We start from the raw sequence: 21938 nt of genomic DNA on the forward strand, positions 1-21938 counted from the left end.
GACATTAAACATCAAAGAAAACATGTCCCCATAAGAGTTTATGGCCGTAAACACATAAGGATATGGTCCTTAGGCCGTAAACTCTATAAGATGGTGATATTGTGCCCCTAATGCTTCCTAAGGCTTGGACTTGATCATAGAATGCTTACTCTTGACTTATAAGACCTTAAATCACCAAATGGAACTTAGTACCATGAGTTTACGGCCATAAACTCATGGGGGAAGTGACCTTAGGCCGTAAACTCCTTAAGGAGTGGTCCTTGCGCCATAAACACCAATGCGATGCCATACAACCTTTAGATGCAACCCTTTGTTACCTATAACACTTAAATCAAAGTGTTTCCATGTCCTAGGGTGTTTTAAATTGGTTAATTATTTGTTAAATGACTAATTAGATACATATATGTTAACTAGGATCATTGTGTGTGTTCAAGTCCTCACTTGACACTTAGCATCCTTTACCGATCCTACTATCGCATCACTCATTTCAGGTGAGTTCATACCCCTTAAACTTATTTTTTAAATGATTTTAAATGCTTTTATAGGGGGGAATACAAGTAGAAAACATGCTGGTTATAAGATCAATCACATGTGATTTATAACTGTGTTTCAAACAAGGATTTCATATACTTCAAACTGTGTTTCAAAACAATCCGCTTTTATTTATTGTTCAAAACTCTTTAAATGTATTAAAAAACCTCTTTTCAACTTATATATACTGTCAAAAGCATGTATATATATATATATATATATGTGTGTGTGTGTGTGTGTGTGTATAGCTATATACATAATGTTTAAAGGACTTAGGACTGCTAGCTCGCTTTATTTTCTTTTTCTTGTTTGGATGTGGACTTAGGGTATCGGTCAGTTGTCCGAAGGTCGTCTAAATATTAGATATATATATATATATATATATATATATATATGTAGACATAAAAGTTCTATTCAACCAGTTCAGTACCTTTGGGTAACAAGGGTATACATTCATCTATTCATATACATAGCTTATTAGTAAACTATAATAGGTATAGTTTAGGAGAATACTATCATATACAAATACTGTAACAGAGAATACTATAATAGAGAATACTATAACTAGTGATGCAAACGGGGGTGGATATTTTCGGATACTGTGATACCCGTCCCCGCACCCGAATTCCGATCCTAACACCCGTCCCTGCCCCCGACCCGTAAATCCCCGACGGATACGGGTAAAAAAAAGCCGTCGGATAAGGGGAACCCGATGGATATCCGTTTAGGCCAATCTTTGATATAAAAAAGACAAAATAATAATTGATAACTAAAACATTCAACAATTCATACTTCATTCTCAAACACGAAATAGTAATAAAAATAAGATAAGGGACATCCTTATGTTTGTTAAATAACTAAAATAAAAAACAACAATTTTTCATGAACTAAATATCAAAATCCACAAAGCTTGGACCGGCTTCATCATCTTTTATAACTTCAAACTTTGCAAGATGTTTTTCTTTATTAGAATGTGCACCTAGCAATAAAAATAAACAAATATAAGTATTATTACAAAATATTTTATGTTAAATAAATTTAAAGTAAAATATAAAAGGATTAGAATATAGAAAATCATACCTAATTTTTCATCCCGTAACCAATCTTGTACACAAATCAACGCTTCCAATGTATCCGGATGAAGTCTATTACGATGTAGAGTGACATGTCTTCCACCGGTACTAAAGGCTGATTCGGAAGCAACTGTAGACACCGGTATAGCCAAAACATCTCTAACAACTCGTTGCAAGGTTGGATATTTTAGACCATTAGCCTTCCGGCATGCTAAAATATCAAAATCCCCGGTCCTTGGCAAAACATTCTCCTCTAAATAATAATCTAACTTAGATTTGTAAGTATCAATTGTTGATGTGGTACTCACGAATAAATCAAAACCAGCCAAAGGATCTCCACAATCATCAATATCCAAGCCAAATTCAGAATTATTCAAAGAAGATTGGGTTTCTTTGGCATCATATGGCTTGTATTCTCTTACCAATTCGTAAGTTAACTTCCTAATTCTCTCAACTTCTTGTGGGGACACATCACCATAAATTTTGGGAAAATAATACTCAATCAACTTCATCTTGAATCGTGGGTCCAAAATAGTGGCTATTGCTAATACTCCATGAATGAAAGACCAATATTGGTCAAACTTCTCAATCATATTAGCAGCCATCAACTTGATCTCCACATAAGGTGATATAAGACACTCTTGAAGCAACATTCGGATCTCACAAATCTTTGGAAAAAACAGATTAGCGGTGGGATATTTGACCCCTGAAAAAATTTCAGTCACACTATAAAAGAGTTTGAGCTTCTCACACATCACTTGTGCTAAATGCCAATCTTGATCACTAGGTGCTTGCTTGTAGCTTTTATCTTTGTATACAAGGCGATTGAAAACTTCTTTATATGGAATCGCACTCGCAAGCATTAGATAAGTGGAATTCCATCTAGTTTTACAATCTAAAACTAACTTTCTCTTACTTGAAAGAGACAATCCATCCTTCGCATCCTCAAAATTTTCCATTCTTTTTGGAGTTGAGGTCCAATAAACAACACCCTCACGAATAGACTCTACTTCACTTTGAATTGCACCTAATCCTTGTTGAACAATTAAGTTCAATATGTGGGCACAACATTTCATGTGAAGTAATTCCCCTTTCAAAAGAAGTTTGTCATGTCTTAACTTTTCTGTAACAACCCAATTTTCACGACCAAAAATTTTGTTTTAAAACATTACTTTAGAAAATATTAATAACTAAAAACATTGTTTGATCAAACCATAACACAAAGTGAACCATGTCTAAAAGCCAATTCATACACCCAATCAAAATATCAGAGTACAAATCCCAGTGAAGCTCGTAAATGCGGAAACCGGAGAGTGTGTGTGTGACATGCTGCTGCCGCGCCGGCTCCTTTCCCCTAGCTGAGGAGGTACCTGAAACCAAAACTGAAAACTGTAAGCACAAAGCTTAGTGAGTTCCCCCATCGTACCACATACCATACGAACACATAACATATATACTGCCAGGCTATTCTGGGGTGCCTGACTACCCGGTACGGCCATTATGGGGTGCCGTCCTACCCGTGTCAAGCCATTCTGGGTGCTGACTACCCGTGTCAAGCCATTCTGGGGTGCTGACGACCCATGTCAAGCCATTCTGGGGTGCTGACTACCCATCGGTCCTATCAACCGATCCTCGGGGAACAGTCCCCTCTTACTACCTTTATCTCATATAACATAACAAGCCAGCATGCAATCATATCATCACGTACTGTCAGACATATCTGGGGTGTCCGACCTACCCTTCGGTCCTAACAGCCGAACTCTACAACTATCACATATACATATCATGCCAGCATACAACATATCAGGTAGTAGCAACCTAGATGATATCACAAAGACAATCATCTAACATACAACTCCTACTGGTGGGCCGACATTGTGGCCGTAGACCCACCGCTACTGGAAGGTAACTCACCTCGAAGTAGCTGCTGATCTGATTGGGAACTGACTGCCTACTGCTGCTGCTGTTGCTCCGGAAATCCTCCGGCTGCAATTCCCATGACATACTCAATCAAACACTGCTCACTAACCTTTGGGTAAAATGACCATTTTACCCCTGACCATGCCCTAAGTCAAAGTCAGAGTCAACTTTCAGTTGACCCGACTCGCCGAGTTGGCTTTCTAGCTCGCCGAGTCACCACCCAAACGATTGTCCTGGATCCCGCTCCTACTCGTCGAGTTAGGCGACGACTCGACGAGTTCTCCTTCTAAATTGATATTCAAGTCCTTCATCCTACTCGCCGAGTTGTATGAACAACTCGTCAAGTTCATCTTCATCCGATGAACACTTATGCTGCGACTCGCCGAGTTGTATGAACAACTCGTCGAGTCTGTTCTTGATCTAAGGAGATTGCCTTGAACTCGCTGAGTCAGGGCATTGACTCGCCGAGTACCTCTATAGATGAGTTCAGCTTCCGACTCACCGAGTCACACCCCGTGACTCACTGCTCACTCGACACTACGAAAAGGGGACAAACTCGGAGACTCGCAAACAGACTCGCCGAGTCACATGAACGACTCGCCGAGTCGTTGCCATGCACCCACTAAATACATAGATTTGCTCGATCCCAGTCAATGCCATTCACAGATCTGGACTTCTAGGATACGAATCACACATAAAGTTTCCAACTTTACGTGTGGATATTCACCAAAATGGATTTTAGGGCTCAAAATGCCTCAAAAGGGTAGATCTAGGGTGAACAAGCAACATGGGGCCATAAAGCTAACAGATCTGAGCTCCTGGAGCTCAATCTTGCCTAGATCCAGAGGCCAAACATCTTATTACGACATATAATGCACATACAAGCTTGGGGATTTGTCCAAGAAAGACCTAAATGAAGTACTAAGCATAGAATCAAGGGGAAAACGGGCTATACCTCATAGGAACTGCTGGAAGAACACAATTATGCCTGGATGGCTTCCCTTCTTCTGGATCTACTTCCTTCCTCCTTCAAAACCTTCAAAAGCACACAACAAAGCTTCAAATCTTCAAAGAACAAGCATAAACGAGGGTTGGGAGCTCTAGGGAGAGAATGGGGGCTGGCCTGGGGCGGATAAGTCGCTTAAATAGGATGCAAACCCCTGAAACTTAGGGTTTCACCCAACAGATGTGACTCGCCGAGTCCAGGATATGGACTCGCCGAGTCGCCAACTTAAACGTGTCCCGGGTCCCGCATCCACTCGGCGAGTCGGACCTATGACTCTCCGAGTCCAAGGCTAAAAGAAGGGAAATACTCAAATAAGATTTACGTACCAGGAACCGGGTGCTACATTTTCTTTTATTTTGTCCATCATAGAAAAATTAACACTGCAGTTATCTAAAGTCAAGGTAGATAACTTGCAGTCAATGGACCATGAAACCAAACACCCCATTAGTTCTTTAGCTAGTGTTTTAGCATTATGAGGGGCTGGAACATACATAAACCTACAATTTATAAATTAAAAACTAATTAGTACACATTTAATCAAGATAAAAATAAATATAAAAGAAAAAAAAGTAATTGAATACCTTAAAATTTTATTGCACAAATTCCATGATTCATCAATATAATGTGCAGTGACAACCATATAACCTCTTTTTTGGTTAGAGGCTGTCCACATATCAGTTGTCACTGGAACTCTACCTTGGTTAGAGTTTAAAAGCTTTTTCAGTTTCGTATTTTCTCTTTCAAAAATGCCTTTTATATCACTTGTAATGGTAGTTCGACAAACAGGTTTAAATAATGGGTTAACAGAGTTAACAAAACTTCTAAACCCAACATGTTGCACCATGTTAAGTGGATACTCATGAAGAATGATCATTTTTGCAAGTTCTTCCCTTGAAACAATCTGATCAAAAGTGTGTGCAGCAAGCGAAACAGGTCCATCTTTTTTTTCTTGGCGTGGATTCAAGATTGATTGTCTTATGTCTTGATTTTTTTTTGACATGCATTTTTTGTAATGTTCATGCAAGTGTGTTGTTCCATTCTTGCTTACTCCACTTAATTTTTTCTTACAGTAGTTGCATACAACCTTATCAGCACCATCGACCCTTTGCTTTTTGAAATGTCTCCAAACTTCAGATGTCAATCTTTTGTTTGTATTTTCAGCACCACTTTCATCTCTTGTTCTAGCAGCCTCAGCATCTGTTGCTTCAACAACCTGCTTATCTGTTGCTGCAGCACCCTGTCCATTTGTTGCTCCAACAACCTGCCCATCTGTTGTTCCTGCAGCCTCAACATTTGGTTGTGCGCGTTGTTGATCTTGAGTGTCACTAGAACAAAGCAAAAAATGAGGTTGAAATTAGATTGCTAGAAATCAAATGCAACAAAAAAGATGCAGTTATCACTTAGAAACAAAAAAAAAACAATTACACATATGCAGTAAAATATAAGCAAAAAAGATTACATATATGCATCAAAAAGGATGTAGTTTGCTAGAAATCATATTCACTGAGAATACAGAAAATGACTACATATATTCAGTAAAAAATGCAAAAATGTTTACATATATGCATCAAAAAAGATGAAAAAAAGATTATATATGCAACAAAAGCAATGTATATGCAATCAGTTACTTTATGCAGTTCACTGAGATTACAACCAAAACAGATAGAGATAATATCAAAATCGAGTTACAGAAATCAGTTCTACACTTCTACTTTCTACTTTCTAGATAAGCATATGGTTGCAATCAAGTTCAAGAGATGAAATCGATTATATCAAAATAGACTGCAAGAAATTGAGTGACTAAGAATTAAGAAATCGATTATGAAGAAATCGATTATATCAATCAAATGCATCAGTTTAATCGATTATACATGTTCGATTATACAAAATCATCGTTAAGTGAAGCACTGGTAATAGTGAAATAATGATACGAGTTTTAGAAATTAATCAGTTTAATCGATCACTCAATAAAGAAATCGATAATATGAAAATCGATTATACAAATTAATCAGTTTAATCGATTATACAAGTTCCTCAGTTTAATCGGTTATACCAAATTCAAATGTCGATTATATCAAAATCAGTTTCATCTAATCTATTGTAGAATTCGATTATTACAAATTAGCAGGATTAGGAATCGAATGCAAAAATAAAATCGAAAACTTACTTGGGCTTAGGATTTTGGGATGAAGCTAGAACTTCTTGTACATTGTTCTCCTCCAATTCCATGTCGTGACTCGTGACTCGTGATATTGTGAAGGACTGAGAATCAAAGACAGAGGGCCTAACTGAAGAAGAATTGTGGTTGTTTGTGGGGTGTGGCTCTGCATCTTTTATAATGAAATATTAATATCTTGATTCTAGGATATTGGAGAAGTAATTAGAGAGAGAATTAGATCAGTTAATGGCTTGAAGAAACGAGGAGTCGAATTGGATTCCAAAGCGTCGTCTCGTCAAAGGCAAGGACTCTTGAATCTTGGTTGTGTAACACTAGTTATAATATATATATATATATATATATATATATATATATATATATATATATATATATATATATATATATATATATATAATCGGGTCTTAAACGGGTCGGATAGTGCCATATCCATCTCCGACCCGTCCCCGGCTCGGGTATAAAAATCTGCATCCATCCCCGCCTCGTTACCCGCTAAATCGGGTAAAACCCGACCCTAACGGTTCGGATACCTGCGGGTACCCGAATCGACGGGTAAAATTTGCATCTCTAACTATAACAGAGAATACTAGACAGAGCATACTATAACAGAGAATACTATACATAGAGTACTATTACTATAACAAGTATAGTATAACAAGATTCATAGATAACATAACGTGAGATACTACTTCATGACGCATCGACCATTTCGTTATGTCACGTTTTGTAACCAGAATCTCCTGGAGGGAGAGCGTGAGTTTGCGTATAGATCTATACTGGATTGACTATCCTACACATTTTTTGTTCGCTACAGTGGGACTTGCAAGTCTTCAGGTGCCAAATGTCATTTCTTCTGACGTCTTTCATCGTCGTGTTATAGTCAGATTAGTATGGTAACAATCATATCACATTTTGCCTTAATTAAACCATTGGTTTTAAGGTAGTTATTACTTTAGTGATTAATACAAATAATGTTGCAGTACACATATACATTTTCCCATTATATATTCAAATTGTGATCTTCTCACATAAAGGGTATTATAGACCTATATTTTTCTAATTATAGTCATACTGGGGAAAAGCATTCACTTTACAAAGAGACAAACATACAAAACAGTCGGGTCTTGGTAGAAGACTACGTTTTATACTAGTAGAAAATATAGGATTTTCTAGGAGTTTTCAAACATATACAAACCTATACATTGTTCAAATACAAATATTTTCTTCAAACTTATACAATCATTGACACTAAATACTTATGAACTCACCAGGTTAAATGCTGATCTACGCTTTCAAAATAACTTGTATTCTCAGGTCACCAGTAGACAGGTACCGATGACCAGGTTTTGAAAAGACGGAGCATCTTCAAGACTCGCCTTTTATTTTGATTATTTTTTTTGGTGTCTTATTACAATTAAAGAACACACTTGTATGAAATTATACTATTAATGCAATGGACGATGTTGTTGCTTATTTACTACTTTGCATTGTTATGATACTATACATGACGTCCTCCGCACCAGAACATTTCCGCCGTTCTTGGTTTTGGGGTGTGACAAATATTATTTTGTTTCATGTGTTGTTTAGACAAGGATATCGTTTTTCATTTGATAATGACAATGGTTCTGTTTTAGTTTACAAATATGGTGTTTTTATTTTCAAATATTTTCCTTGTAATGACATGTATGAAACTGTCGTATGTATTGATAACTTAGGCAATAGTGTATTCAATATTGTTTCGTCTAATAGTGTAGACAAGACATTCTTATGGCATTGTTGTCCTGGGCACATTAACAAGAAACGCATCATCCAACTCAAAAAGTATGAAGTGTTGGAATCATTTGAAATAAGGTTAGATGGTGAGTGTGAGTCTTGTTTATTGGGCAAGATGATAAAATCACCTTTCACTAGAACATCTAAAAGAGGCGAATGATTATCAGATCTAATCCACACAGACGTATGTTGGCCTTTCAGATCTGCCACAAAGGATGCTAATCGATACTATGTGAAATTTATGGATGATTATAGTAGATATGGATATGTCTACTTAATCGAACATAAATTGGATACTTTTGAAAAGTTCAAAGAGTTTAAGAACAAGGTAGAGAATCAATTACACAAGAAGATAAAGATGCTCCGATCTGGCAGAGGTGGATAATATCTTAGTATCGATCATGTATGATATGACATGTACTCATACTTATGTGTCTTATGCTTTGAGATCGGTTAGTTCTTAGTGGTAATGATACATTAAGAGTGAAGGGATATAGTGACGTCCTCTTCCAAATAGAGAGAGATAAATTTTCTTCACAATCTGGCTGAGTGTTCCTAATGAATGGTGGGGCATGCAGTGGAAGAGTTCCAAGCAGAAGACGGTGGCTGATTCTACTTGTGAATTAGAGTACATAAAAGCAAATGGAGCGTCAATGGAATTAGCCTGGTTTAAGAATTTCATCAGGGATCTTGGAGTCGTTCCATCTATTAAGGAACCAATGGAAATCCTTTGTGATAACGAAGTCGTAGTTTCTTTAACCAAAGAACCACAAGATTATTTAAGGTCCAAGCACATTGACAGGAAATATCATTACATCAGACATAGAGTTGATGATGGGCATCTCCTACTGAAACGAGCATCATCAAAAGATAATCATGCAAATCCTTTCACAAAGGCTCTGAGAAAGGTTAAGCACATAGAGCATGCTAGGAGCACTGGTTTGAGAGACGAAATTAGTTAAGTAATTTGTTGATAGGTTGAAGCTTTTAAAATTTTAAACAAAATAAATTGTAATTGTTTTCAGTGATCAAATAATGGAGATTTATTTATGAGTATTTGAGACGCCTTCTTCAATTATTCAGTATCGTGTTTCATTTTTGCGTGTTTAATATCCTGAATAATTTTGTTATTATTCAAATTTCGCAGTTGTTCATACTTTTGGAAGTAAGTAGTGAATTAAGACTGTCATGAATTGATTGTAGATTGTTTATGGTGATTATGTATTACATGGGGATTGCTATAATGTTCAAGAGTACTTGGAAAATGGGGATTTTGAGTATCGAATAAACCCATGCTTGGAGATTACTTCATGGATTTTATCATGAGTAGTTCTTAGACGATAATATCTTCTATTCTTAAAGTAGACATATATAGTTCATAGTTTACGATTCAGTTGTGCATTGGTTTACCCAAACACATCTCATAACTGGATGTTATAAAGAGTAATTCCATGCATGATTTGGTAAAAGTGTATGCCCATATAGTCAAAGTAATTCATACCTTTTACCCTAACACAAAAAGTGATATCTTTGGGCCCCTCGATGATTTGATATTGACATTATAGTGGTGGGCCCAACTAATACTTGATTGATGTGTTCAATAGGTAGCCTGATGACGTCATCGTAAATTAGAAAATAGAGAAATGAAATCTTGGACAATGAGATTCATTATAATCCATGTCTCATATCCATATGATATCTTAAAGAATAAAGGAGTAGTTGATCGTTTATCTTAGGACCAATGTATCATTTGAACCAGAATTCAGTAGTAGATTTTGAAAACACTCTTTGTTGTTTAGTTCAAGGATTATACTAGCAATTGTAGTTATAGACTTATCTAAGTGGGAGACTATTGGATTAAGGTTTTGAAGCTGATAACTAAATTGATATAAACTCGTAATTATAAGCAAATTCAGTTTTGGGTTGCCTCCATAACTAGAAACTGATTAGAATAAAATTGATAGAGAGAGGAAATAATTTATTAGTTTATTATATGATTAATAAATTAATTACTAATATATTAAATTAATTAATAATTGATCAGCATTAATTTAGAATTAATTTGGTGTCAATTGGAATTAATTAGAAGTGCAAGGGATGCTTGGTAAGTGCTTAATAGTTGAGCAATAGAGATGTTCTAGAACCTTTTGTTATTGACAATTTTAGAGTGCCTTCCAAGGCAATATAGAATGCTCCATTTATCTAAAGGAAAGCAGATAATTACCAAGATTTGGAATAATATTACTTTTTGTTCAAATTTGTGGTTTATGGGTTTTCCTAGCATCTATATAAAGGGGTATTTGGCTCGCAAATTTTTTCCACTCTTCTTGGAGATATTCCAGGCAAAAATTTGCTCCCCTTTGATCTCTCATCTCTTTTTCTAGTTTCTAGTCTTGGGTGCGAGCCATTAGAGACATCATCCTTTTGGTGCTAGCTTTCTAAAGGTATATAAAGGAAGGAATTGTTTATAATACCAATTCAAAATGTGTGTAACCCTAACATATGAATTTCGATAATAGTAGGGTTAGTTTAGGGTTTGTAGTTCATAGTTCGTTGCCTTAGTGTGAAGACATAGATCCTTAATAGGTTGCTTGTACCCTTAATTGTTAAGTGTGATTTTCTATATTGTACATGAATTTTATAACCTAAGAAACCCATCAAGTTATAACCATTATTTATGACATTGGACAACCATTTCTAGCACAATTCATGTCCATTTTTCTCTTACACAAATCGAGTTATGAATTTGAAGAGATCTCCAATCCTAAAAATCAAACTACATGAAAGTGTTTGTTTAATTTTTTTTTGTTTATTTTTGTCCACTAAGTTGCTAGTTTACTTTCATATTGTCAATGATTCTTGGTTTTGAACATAATGTTATTTTTAGAGCTTCAAATCCCTAACAGTAGTGGAAATCCAAATTTCTATAAATTTAAATCACCAAGTTAAATTGAAACTTATTGGATGATGATCTACGTATATTAATGTTTAAAGTGAAATTGAAACATAATCAAGCTCTTTTATGCTTATTTTACCAGATTATCATATTTAAACCAAGTTTCATTGTGTAATTTGAGTTCAAAAGGTTTAAATCACATAATGGATATCAAATGGTCAGAGAGAACTAAATTAAGAAAAAATTAAGTAAAACTAGAAAATCAAATAAACTTGTGGTGTGGATGGTAGGTTTAATGTATTTATATGAGTTTAGATAAATTTTGAGGCATTAAGTCCTTTAATCATTCAATGATGTATAAATCAAGAAATGAAAACATAGTAAAATAAGTTGATAAGATTATTTCATCTATGGAAATCATCATTAATGTCTACGGATGAGTTAGAAGCAAATACACCAAAGTAAAAAGCTGAAAGTGGAAAAAAAATTCACTTTATATGTGTTGGGCACTACACAACTATCTAATTTGCAGTGCCAATATTACATGGGTCGTATAATGGAATGTTTACCCAAATTTTTTTTTCTTATTTTTTGATCTCCATTTTCCCCCAATGCTTCCATATAGAGTTATAATAAGGGTATTAATCATAAAATGAGGCTAAGGAAGTCAAGGGCCTTCATAGGGGTATTTTTATTGTTTTCTAACTACCTACTTATATTAATCATGTGGTAATTAGGAAGCTTTATAGCCTTTGAAGAAGCAGAAAACATAACATTATATTTAGGTGACTTATATTGAGATTGCATGTCCCTAAATGTAATTTCTTATTTGGAGTTTGATATGATACACATGGTATAGTTATTACTTGCTATATGATTACTATAAGTAATTGTATTATTCACAAAATTTGTTTGAGAATTTTTTTCCATTTGGAAATGTGGTATTTTTTAAAGTATCCTATGTGTAGATTCACATAGAATTGGATGGAGGACGTCTGACCTAAGTACTCAATTTGGAGCTGAGACATCCCCTATCATGTAACTTCCATAAAAATCATGATAAATTTGAACTTTTTTAAAAACAACCTAAATTCACATATTGTTTACAAACATAGTTTTTTTTTTTTAAAAAAAATTAGCATAAGAGTCTCCCAAAATCAAAAGACAAAACATGAGGAGGTGTACGACCACGACTTTGCCTTCCCGTGGTCATCTGAAGTACCTAAAACATAACCCAAAACTATAAGCCAACGCTTAGTGAGATCCCCCAAAGTACCAACACACAAACAAATAACATATACGATAACAACATGTCGGGTCCAAACAACCATTGGGTTGGAATACCCCAGGCCCACAACCATCGGGTTGGAATGCCAATACACTATGGGTCCAGTCAACCATCTGTTTGGAATACCCCAGGCCCCTCAACCATCGGGTTAGAATGCCAATACACAACGGGTCCTGTCATCCTCGGGGTGGAATACCCTCGTGCCCACTCAACTAGCGGGTTGGAATGCCCCCAGTCTGTTGGCTCACACACAAAGCATTAAAGCCTCAACCACCAACCAAACATGTGCATATATAACAGATAATCATATAACAGTCTACAGACAGTCAGACCGATCTACACATGACTAAGCATAACATCATCCTATATACCAGGATACTGAATTTAACAAATCACTACAGTACAATAGCATGCATAATAGGATATCGAGTCCAAAGGGACGGCCTTGGTGCCTTCGAATCACAAATACAGTGAGGAAAACTCACCTCACAAACTAAATAGAAGAGGATGTGGTCCCGACTCTGAATTTCAACTCTCTAACCGACACCTATTCCCACCAATGACCAATTTCCATCAAAATCCCAAAATACCCAAAATACCCTAAAGTTCAAACTTAGTCAAGGTAACCTGGTCAAACCAGCTAGGTCAACAGGATCAACCCAGCCAAGTCAACTCGTCCGAGTCAATTCAGGGTGCGAACGTAGGGCGTACTCCGGAGGTACGTGGGGCGTAACCCCACAAGCCCCAAAATCCATTTAGGAGCTTAATGGCTTAAGCTCTTACGTCCATAATTCAAATCCATGGCTAAAATCCTCCTAGAAGTCATAAAGTCTTGAACTTTATGACCTAACATGTCCATTAAGTGCTTAACACAGGGTCTTATTCCATTAAGATCTTCTAAATGATGCTTGAAGCAATACTAGCCATTTGGAACCCATTTTTATGACTTAAGACCCCTCCTAGGGTATGAAAGGACAACTCAAAGGTCAAGAACATGCCATATTCAAGATCTAACATTTTGGGACCAAAAATCTTCATAAAGACATCCAAATCTAGATCTATATGCTAGAGGGATAAAGTTGCAAGCTTTATACCTTAGAATGGTTGAAAATGGAGTAGCAATCCCAGATCTAAGTGTTCCACTCCTTCAAGATGAGCTTGACTTTCTTCCTTATTCTTCTAAGTCTCCAAAAACACACTTTTAAGCTTAAAAGGCTCCTACAGGAGAAACTAGGGTTGCAAAAACGTATGAGAGGGATGGAGGCAGTTAAGATGGGTGAAATGAGGCCATAAGAGTGCATAAATACGAGACACACCCTAAAAACTAGGGTTTCCTTAAATGGAAAGTACGCCCAGTGTACACTGGGGTATGCCCAACATACTAGGGCGTGCCCTAGTACGCTCAGTGTACACCACGTACGCATGGCGTACTCCGAAGGCCATAATTACAACAATGCCATTAGGGATCCTTTGCACAATTTCTTGAACTTAGGGACCAAAATGCAACTTAATGAAATTATAGGATAGGAATTTGAAGTACCTTTTCATCAAGATCTTACAACTCTCCCCTACTTGGGTTAGAATTCGTCCTTGAAGTCTGCTGCGAACAATAACTTAGGATAATGCTTCCGTATCTCAGCTTCTGGCTCCCAGGTCTACTCAGAGCCTCTCTGATGTTGTTAATGTACCTTTACCAAAGGTACCTCCTTGTTGCGCAGGACCTTTATCTTTCTCTTCAAAATAGCTATCAGCCTCTTAACATAGTTTAGACACCCATTGACCTAAATATCATCCAAGGAAATCACTGCATCCTCATCCAATAAGCACTTTCATAGCTGCGAAACATGGAAAGTGCTGTGAATATGACTGAGCTCCTCAGGTAGATCCAACTTGTAAGTAACCTTGCCAACCCTAGCAATCACTCGTAAAGGTCCAATATACATAGGACACAACTTAACCCTCTTCCTGAAGCATATCACACCTTTCTAAGGTGAGGCCTTTAGTAATACCATATCACTGACCTGAAACTCCAACTTGGATCGGCGCCGGACGACATAGCTTTTCTGCCAGCTCTGAGCTGTCTATAGTCTCTTCCTAATCTGCTGAATAAGTTTTGTGGTCTGAAGGACTACTTCGGTCCTTCCCATAACCCTGTGACAAACCTCGCCCCAGCAAACCGGGGTACGACATCTCCACCCATACAAGAGCTCAAATGGAAGAGCACCAATGTTGGAGTGATAACTATTGTTGTAGGAGAACTCCACAAGAGGTAAGTAGGAATCCCAACTCCCACCAACATTTCGGCTGAAGAGCTCTCCTGAATAGCCAAAAAGTAGGCACTATTGGTCAATCGATATATAGCATCAAAACCCTTCGTTATCTTTGGCAACTTGGTGAAAAAATCCGTAGTGATCTGCTCCCATTTCCACATGGGAACCTTCAGAGGCTGCAACTTGCCATGCAGCCTCTGATGCTCGGCCTTGACCAACATGCAAGTCAAGCACCTCTTAACATACCAAGCGATTTCCCTCTTCATACACGGGCACCAATAACTCAATCTCAAATCCCAATACATCTTGGTGTCCCCTAGGTGAATAGAAAAATGAGACTTATGAGCCTCCTCCAACACAATCTGCCTGATCCCACCCGAAACTGGAACCCAAACCTGACCACACCGGGTCAGCAACCCTCGATTGTCCGTGACAAACCGGTCGATCTCAACCATAATCCTCTCCTGTTTCAAGTTCTCCTTCTAAACTCCCGCAGCTTGAGCCTCCCTAATCAAACCCAAAAGTGGAGAATCAACAGATATCTTCATACGCATTTCCCCGATCAAAGATCCAACCGACTTGCATCTTAAAGCATCCGCTACCACATTCGCTTTACCCGGATGGTAAGGATCTCGCAATTGTAATCCTTGACCACGTCCAGCCACCTACGCTGCCTCATGTTTAGGTTTGGCTGATCCATAAGATGTCTCAAACTCTTATGATTCGTGTAAACCGTACAACAGACCCCATAAAGATAATGTCTCCAAATCTTGAGGCCAAAAACTACTTCCCCAACTTTAGGTCATGAGTGGAATATTGCGTCTCATGTGGCTTTAGTTGCCACGAAGCATATGCAGTCACTCGTCCTCTCTGCATGAGGACCGCTCCTAAACCAATGATGGACGCATAACAGAATACCACAAAATCCTTAGCTCCCTCAGGGACGGTCAATACTGGGGCCTCACATAACACTAGTACAAAAATGACCTATGGTCACACTTTTCAAAAAACGGCCTATGACACTTTTTATTAAAAGTGTGGCCAAATGTCACTAAAAAAATCCAGTGACTGCTTTTGGATACATTTAAATTAGTTTATGTGGCCATTGTACAAATAATCAAAACTTTAACCACACTTAATTATACCAAATGTGACAACTATTAGCCACACTCGAACGCTGTGACCATATATCACCATCAGCTACGAATACTGATTAACATTATGATACATTTTTTTATATGAGACAATAGATAAATATATGGTGACATGAGACAATTTTATATGTTTCTATATCATTGTGCCCTTTTAGACATATGAAAGCTATTGTAGCTAAAAGGTGATACATATGGTCACATTAAATATTTGTGTGTCCATAGGGTGTTGTTTACTAGTGACTTAGTAACAGTAAGAAAGCAAGTTACTTTGAGTGGTATATGGTTATGCGCCTTTTAATATGTGTGTCAAAATATGATTAATTGTCTTTAAAAAAGAAATATTGTGAGTGTAAGTAGCATTTGGTTATGGTTACAATTATTATGCGTGTCTATAAGTAAATCTAGGTATAAAAGACATATAATGTCTGATCAGAATAATTATAGTATGGTCATTAAATGTGTGGCTATGATTTTATAATGGTAATTATTTTTGTACCAGTGTATGTCTAAAGTTAAAGAATAGTCTACATAAAACAAAAATATGTTGTAAGTATTTACTAGTGACTTATTATTTTGCTTCATTTTTTTTGGGAGAAGGAGACCATTTGCCAATTTTTATTAAACAAAAAGAAAATGATAGAAAATGAGGAAGATTGTTAAAAGGGGTCATATGAGACTTTTACTAGTGAGGTAACATGATTAAAGCGAGGGAGACTACAAAGTTGGATAGAGAACGAAAGACATAAGGGTTGTTTGGCAGGATATGAATTTGTAAGATTTGGATTTTTAAGTGGTCTAAATTTTTAAGTGGATCTGAATTCTTAAGATTTGAAATTTTAACATGTTTGGTTGGAACCTCTGAAATTATGTGCTTAATTATAAAAATGACAATTTTACCCTTTGTATTATTTTTTACTAAATTCAATGTTTATTTTTCTAAAATACAATGCTCTAACTGGAAGAGGTGGAATTATGATGTTATAATATATAAATCAATAAAAGTACATTGTTATTTCTTACATTTAACCCTTTACAAAAACATTCTTACAATAGATATGAAAACAACCTGAAAAGAAGAACACTAGTATAGAAACATAAACACAAATTGTGTATATAAATGGCAATTTGAAGTTTTTGTTCCTGAAAATTCTACCATGACAACTTTGATGTTGTACAATGCAGATAATGAAATTTTCACCCGGACCGATTCCATATGGAATGAAATTATAAACAGTTCTTATAATCTTGATATTCACATAATTTTGGGCCTAATTTACGCTTACATTGAAACCATGTTTTTTGATGAGGTAATCCAAATTATACATCAACCGGTATCTTACTCCAAAAATGGCTTTATGTTCACAATCATATGCTAAATACCTACAAAAAATATTCAAACGAGTAGGTTAATCGAAACGATTCAATCACATAAGCAACGAGTCTAAACGTAACCATTCTATAAATCAAGAAAAGCTTAAACTAATAGATGATTTTAGTAAGGTGGTATCTACAGGAAGTATTAAATTGCCATTCAATATGATGTTGACTGAATGAATAATACACAATGGTAATTGAGTTATAGGGCAAGGCAAAAAAGAAGAAAAATCGATATATGAACATATTATCGAATTCATAGCAAAAAAGAATGAACAAATCAATGTATCACTAAGAATCGATTTCAAGGGGGGAAACTATTTTTTTTGATGTATTCAGAGGAAAAATGATTCCATAAAAATGATTTTAGAGAAAGAATGTTTTACCCTGAGAGACTTTGTCGTTGGATTTTGATGGCGATGGGGAAAGGCATCGGCTTGAGTTGGTTAAAGGGCTGGCGGAGGCGGTCACCGAACTAGAGGGCAATGGCCAGAGATGCGAGTGATGTGGAGGAGTGGAGACGGTCGTCGCTGTAAGGCAAGCGAAGTAGATCACTGGCTGTAAGGCAAGAGATTTCACCAACACTGATGTTGGATGAGTGTGTAGGTCGGATGTTAGTCTCTCGTTGAGGCAGCGTTGTAGGGCATGCTTGGCTAGACGGAAGAAACGAGGAAGATGAGGTATAATGAAAAATAAGTGTGGGATTTTTAATTTTTACTGAAAACTTGTAACAAAAAAGTCCAAATATTCTTAAAAAGGATATATTAAATAATATAATTAGAAAAATTATTGATAAATATTGATTATATAAAATAGATAAAATTAAATTATTTTTTTCTATGGTTTGTCAGAATTCATGTGCTTGAGACAAACATACAAAACAGTCGGGTCTTGGTAGAAGACTACGTTTTATACTAGTAGAAAATATAGGATTTTCTAGGAGTTTTCAAACATATACAAACCTATACATTGTTCAAATACAAATATTTTCTTCAAACTTATACAATCATTGACACTAAATACTTATGAACTCACCAGGTTAAATGCTGATCTACGCTTTCAAAATAACTTGTATTCTCAGGTCACCAGTAGACAGGTATCGATGACCAGGTTTTGAAAAGACGGAGCATCTTCAAGACTCGTCTTTTATTTTGATTATTTTTTTGGTGTCTTATTACAATTAAAGAACACACTTGTATGAAATTATACTATTAATGCAATGGACGATGTTGTTGCTTATTTACTACTTTGCATTGTTATGATACTATACATGACGTCCTCCGCACCAGAACATTTCCGCCGTTCTTGGTTTTGGGGTGTGACAAATATTATTTTGTTTCATGTGTTGTTTAGACAAGGATATCGTTTTTCATTTGATAATGACAATGGTTCTGTTTTAGTTTACAAATATGGTGTTTTTATTTTCAAATATTTTCCTTGTAATGACATGTATGAAACTGTCGTATGTATTGATAACTTAGGCAATAGTGTATTCAATATTGTTTCGTCTAATAGTGTAGACAAGACATTCTTATGGCATTGTCGTCCTGGGCACATTAACAAGAAACACATCATCCAACTCAAAAAGTATGAAGTGTTGGAATCATTTGAAATAAGGTTAGATGGTGAGTGTGAGTCTTGTTTATTGGGCAAGATGATAAAATCACCTTTCACTAGAACATCTAAAAGAGGCGAATGATTATCAGATCTAATCCACACAGACGTATGTTGGCCTTTCAGATCTGCCACAAAGGATGCTAATCGATACTATGTGAAATTTATGGATGATTATAGTAGATATGGATATGTCTACTTAATCGAACATAAATTGGATACTTTTGAAAAGTTCAAAGAGTTTAAGAACAAGGTAGAGAATCAATTACACAAGAAGATAAAGATGCTCCGATCTGGCAGAGGTGGATAATATCTTAGTATCGATCATGTATGATATGACATGTACTCATACTTATGTGTCTTATGCTTTGAGATCGGTTAGTTCTTAGTGGTAATGATACATTAAGAGTGAAGGGATATAGTGATGTCCTCTTCCAAATAGAGAGAGATAAATTTTCTTCACAATCTGGCTGAGTGTTCCTAATGAATGGTGGGGCATGCAGTGGAAGAGTTCCAAGCAGAAGACGGTGGCTGATTCTACTTGTGAATTAGAGTACATAAAAGCAAATGGAGCGTCAATGGAATTAGCCTGGTTTAAGAATTTCATCAGGGATCTTGGAGTCGTTCCATCTATTAAGGAACCAATGGAAATCTTTTGTGATAACGAAGTTGTAGTTTCTTTAACCAAAGAACCACAAGATTATTTAAGGTCCAAGCACATTGACAGGAAATATCATTACATCAGACATAGAGTTGATGATGGGCATCTCCTACTGAAACGAGCATCATCAAAAGATAATCATGCAAATCCTTTCACAAAGGCTCTGAGAAAGGTTAAGCACATAGAGCATGCTAGGAGCACTGGTTTGAGAGACGAAATTAGTTTAGTAATTTGTTGATAGGTTGAGGCTTTTAAAATTTTAAACAAAATAAATTGTAATTGTTTTCGGTGATCAAATAATGGAGATTTATTTATGAGTATTTGAGACGCCTTCTTCAATTATTCAGTATTGTGTTTCATTTTTGCATGTTTAATATCCTGAATAATTTTGTTATTATTCAAATTTCGCAGTTGTTCATACTTTTGGAAGTAAGTAGTGAATTAAGACTGTCATGAATTGATTGTAGATTGTTTATGGTGATTACGTATTACATGGGGATTGCTATAATGTTCAAGAGTACTTGGAAAATGGGGATTTTGAGTATCGAATAAACCCATGCTTGGAGATTACTTCATGGATTTTATCATGAGTAGTTCTTAGACGATAATATCTTCTATTCTTAAAGTAGACATATATAGTTCATAGTTTACGATTCAGTTGTGCATTGGTTTACCCAAACACATCTCATAACTGGATGTTATAAAGAGTAATTCCATGCATGATTTGGTAAAAGTGTATGCCCATATAGTCAAAGTAATTCATACCTTTTACCCTAACACAAAAAGTGATATCTTTGGGCCCCTCGATGATTTGATGTTGACATTATAGTGGTGGGCCCAACTAATACTTGATTGATGTGTTCAATAGGTAGCCTGATGACGTCATCGTAAATTAGAAAATAGAGAAATGAAATCTTGGACAATGAGATTCATTATAATCCATGTCTCATATCCATACGATATCTTAAAGAATAAAGGAGTAGTTGATCGTTTATCTTAGGACCAATGTATCATTTGAACCATAATTCAGTAGTAGATTTTGAAAACACTCTTTGTTGTTTAGTTCAAGGATTATACTAGCAATTGTAGTTATAGACTTATCTAAGTGGGAGACTATTGGATTAAGGTTTTGAAGCTGATAACTAAATTGATATAAACTCGTAATTATAAGCAAATTCAGTTTTGGGTTGCCTCCATAACTAGAAACTGATTAGAATAAAATTGATAGAGAGAGGAAATAATTTATTAGTTTATTATATGATTAATAAATTAATTACTAATATATTAAATTAATTAATAATTGATCAGCATTAATTTAGAATTAATTTGGTGTCAATTGGAATTAATTAGAAGTGCAAGGGATGCTTGGTAAGTGCTTAATAGTTGAGCAATAGAGATGTTCTAGAACCTTTTGTTATTGACAATTTTAGAGTGCCTTCCAAGGCAATATAGAATGCTCCATTTATCTAAAGGAAAGCAGATAATTACCAAGATTTGGAATAATATTACTTTTTGTTCAAATTTGTGGTTTATGGGTTTTCCTAGCATCTATATAAAGGGGTATTTGGCTCGCAAATTTTTTCCACTCTTCTTGGAGATATTCCAGGCAAAAATTTGCTCCCCTTTGATCTCTCATCTCTTTTTCTAGTTTCTAGTCTTGGGTGCGAGCCATTAGAGACATCATCCTTTTGGTGCTAGCTTTCTAAAGGTATATAAAGGAAGGAATTGTTTATAATACCAATTCAAAATGTGTGTAACCCTAACATATGAATTTCGATAATAGTAGGGTTAGTTTAGGGTTTGTAGTTCATAGTTCGTTGCCTTAGTGTGAAGACATAGATCCTTAATAGGTTGCTTGTACCCTTAATTGTTAAGTGTGATTTTCTATATTGTACATGAATTTTATAACCTAAGAAACCCATCAAGTTATAACCATTATTTATGACATTGGACAACCATTTCTAGCACAATTCATGTCCATTTTTCTCTTACACAAATCGAGTTATGAATTTGAAGAGATCTCCAATCCTAAAAATCAAACTACATGAAAGTGTTTGTTTAATTTTTTTTGTTTATTTTTGTCCACTAAGTTGCTAGTTTACTTTCATATTGCCAATGATTCTTGGTTTTGAACATAATGTTATTTTTAGAGCTTCAAATCCCTAACAGTAGTGGAAATCCAAATTTCTATAAATTTAAATC

The 21938-nt window shown here is 35.8% G+C and overlaps 1 protein-coding gene across 1 annotated transcript; it reads right to left on the bottom strand.

The window, feature by feature from the left end:
- Positions 1-1418: 1418 nt before the first annotated feature.
- Positions 1419-2680, bottom strand: LOC111886775 (zinc finger BED domain-containing protein RICESLEEPER 2-like). The gene is made up of 2 exons (XM_023883017.1): positions 1612-2680; positions 1419-1510 (listed from the first exon to the last, which is right to left on the bottom strand). Exons 1-2 carry the CDS (start codon positions 2678-2680, stop codon positions 1419-1421), a joined length of 1161 nt encoding a protein of 386 aa, XP_023738785.1.
- Positions 2681-21938: the final 19258 nt, after the last annotated feature.

The sequence above is a fragment of the Lactuca sativa genome, chromosome 4 (assembly GCF_002870075.4).
Source record: "Lactuca sativa cultivar Salinas chromosome 4, Lsat_Salinas_v11, whole genome shotgun sequence".
NCBI classification, from domain to species: Eukaryota; Viridiplantae; Streptophyta; class Magnoliopsida; order Asterales; family Asteraceae; genus Lactuca; species Lactuca sativa.

Excerpts from the sequence above, each read along its gene's own strand:
- LOC111886775 (XM_023883017.1), bottom strand. The coding sequence starts at position 2,680 with ATGAAATGTTGTGCCCACATATTGAACTTAATTGTTCAACAAGGATTA. Across the intron at positions 1,511-1,611 it reads GTTACGGGATGAAAAATTAG|GTGCACATTCTAATAAAGAA; the intron begins GTATGATTTTCT and ends TTTTATTGCTAG.